The following is a 1,661-nucleotide window of genomic DNA, read 5'->3' as shown; positions in this document are numbered from 1 at the left end:
AAAGTTCGACAAAAAAGCCAGGAATTTCAGCTGCAACTGGTTCCTCTCCTCCCGCTTCAAGTAGCATTACCTGGAAAAAATATGCAAATCAACATCTGTCCTATTGAATTATTTTAATTATGAATATTTGAAAATAAAGATTTATTATTAACATTCCACTCCTTATTTTCTGTTCGTCTATTCGCTACAACACATCCAGCAGATCGAGCTCCTACAACGATAAAGTCGTAATCATTTGGTTCCGTCTTCGTTTGCTTTGCAGAAAATATTAAGTTAATCTCTCTCAACACCGTGCAGAAAATTTAATTATAAATGGTGGATTCAACATACTACTGAATTTATTAAATATAAATTATCTTTCATTGTAATTATATTTACCTTATTGAATTGCACATCCTCAGGCGAAAAAACCCACATGAGAGATGTAAAAATGGTCGTCAAGCAGGTGCAGTAGTTTTCAGCACAGGACTTTGGTATAAATGGCAGAAGCGAGGGCAAATGCATTCTTGAACCTAGCTTTACTTTAAAAATCATAGATAAATCAATTCATAGAAAATTAAAAAGTATATAGATTTTTTTACCTTTTGATTTATTTAATAATAAAATATCTTACAGCAGAATATTTTTGAACAAAACTCTAGTTGATACCTGCACTCTAGTAGTAACAGCGTTCATGTAACTTATTGACTGATTCGCAAATGTTTGATTTTGCAAATTTTCATATTTTTTTGCCAACTCATCGCAAGCGTCAACTTTATTCGTATATCTTTAAATTAAAGGCCGCGAGGAACGAGTATTCACAAATAGGTGAGTGAAATTGGATTCATAGGCATTTAAAGTGATACATCAATTGATTCGCAATAAGCTTAAACAATTCATAGACAAGAAACGTGTATTAATTGAATTCATAAAAATAATGAATAATTTGTTTTTTAATAAATAATTGTCCGCAGCTTGTGCTTATAATGAAATCAATCAAGTTTTTTGTATTCTATCGGCTAAAAATGATATGCAAATGTCATTTATTCTTTAGGTTTAGTCATCCAATGACAATTAATGATTATGAACTTAAATGACAATTAAGAATTTACATTGTTAAGAAAAATTGAATAAACGAATTCTTATCATTCCTGTACTTAACAAAAAAAATTGCTTTTAAAGTACTAGCAACCTGTAATTTAGCAATGCTTTTGTGCAACGAAACGATAACTATAGGTAATTATTTTAATAAACTGATTATTAACTTGTATTGAATGTATGAGACGATCAAAATTTATCTGCATAGAAAATTATTAATGAAAATTTTAATAGTGGATCGTTATCGAAATTTCTAAACAAAATTTTGTGAATTAGTTTTCACCCTTAGAAGAAAAAGGAAAAATGCATGCAAAAAATAAATAACTTTCTGTCAAATCGACCAATATATATTTATTCGAAATTTCACTAGCTTTTACTTAGACAAAAGAACGTACAAAACGGTTGAGAAATCGCTTCAAAATATTAATTTTTCAACTGAAATTCTTTGCCCTACTATGTAGAACCTAAATCAATGTAGATGTTAAAATTTTTCTATTTGATTTTTGTGAATCTTTTCCGTTCACTTTTAAATCCAGAGAAAGTGTAAATAAAATTTTTGTAATTGAAAAAATGGCGGTAGTTCT

At 28.9% G+C, this 1,661-nt stretch overlaps 1 protein-coding gene across 1 annotated transcript in view; it reads right to left on the bottom strand.

Annotated features, from left to right (window-relative positions):
* The window catches only part of LOC117170859, a 54,391-nt gene extending 53,705 nt beyond the window's left edge, over positions 1-686 (bottom strand). Inside the window, 3 exon segments of the mRNA XM_033357901.1 lie at positions 153-254; positions 379-516; positions 614-686. Coding sequence (XP_033213792.1) covers positions 153-254; positions 379-504 — 228 coding nt within the window. The 5' untranslated portion in view covers positions 505-516; positions 614-686.
* Between the last annotated feature and the right edge of the window lie 975 nt (positions 687-1,661).

The sequence above is a fragment of the Belonocnema kinseyi genome, chromosome 4 (assembly GCF_010883055.1).
Source record: "Belonocnema kinseyi isolate 2016_QV_RU_SX_M_011 chromosome 4, B_treatae_v1, whole genome shotgun sequence".
Taxonomy (NCBI): Eukaryota; Metazoa; Arthropoda; class Insecta; order Hymenoptera; family Cynipidae; genus Belonocnema; species Belonocnema kinseyi.
This window is presented reverse-complemented; position numbering and strand designations above follow the sequence as displayed.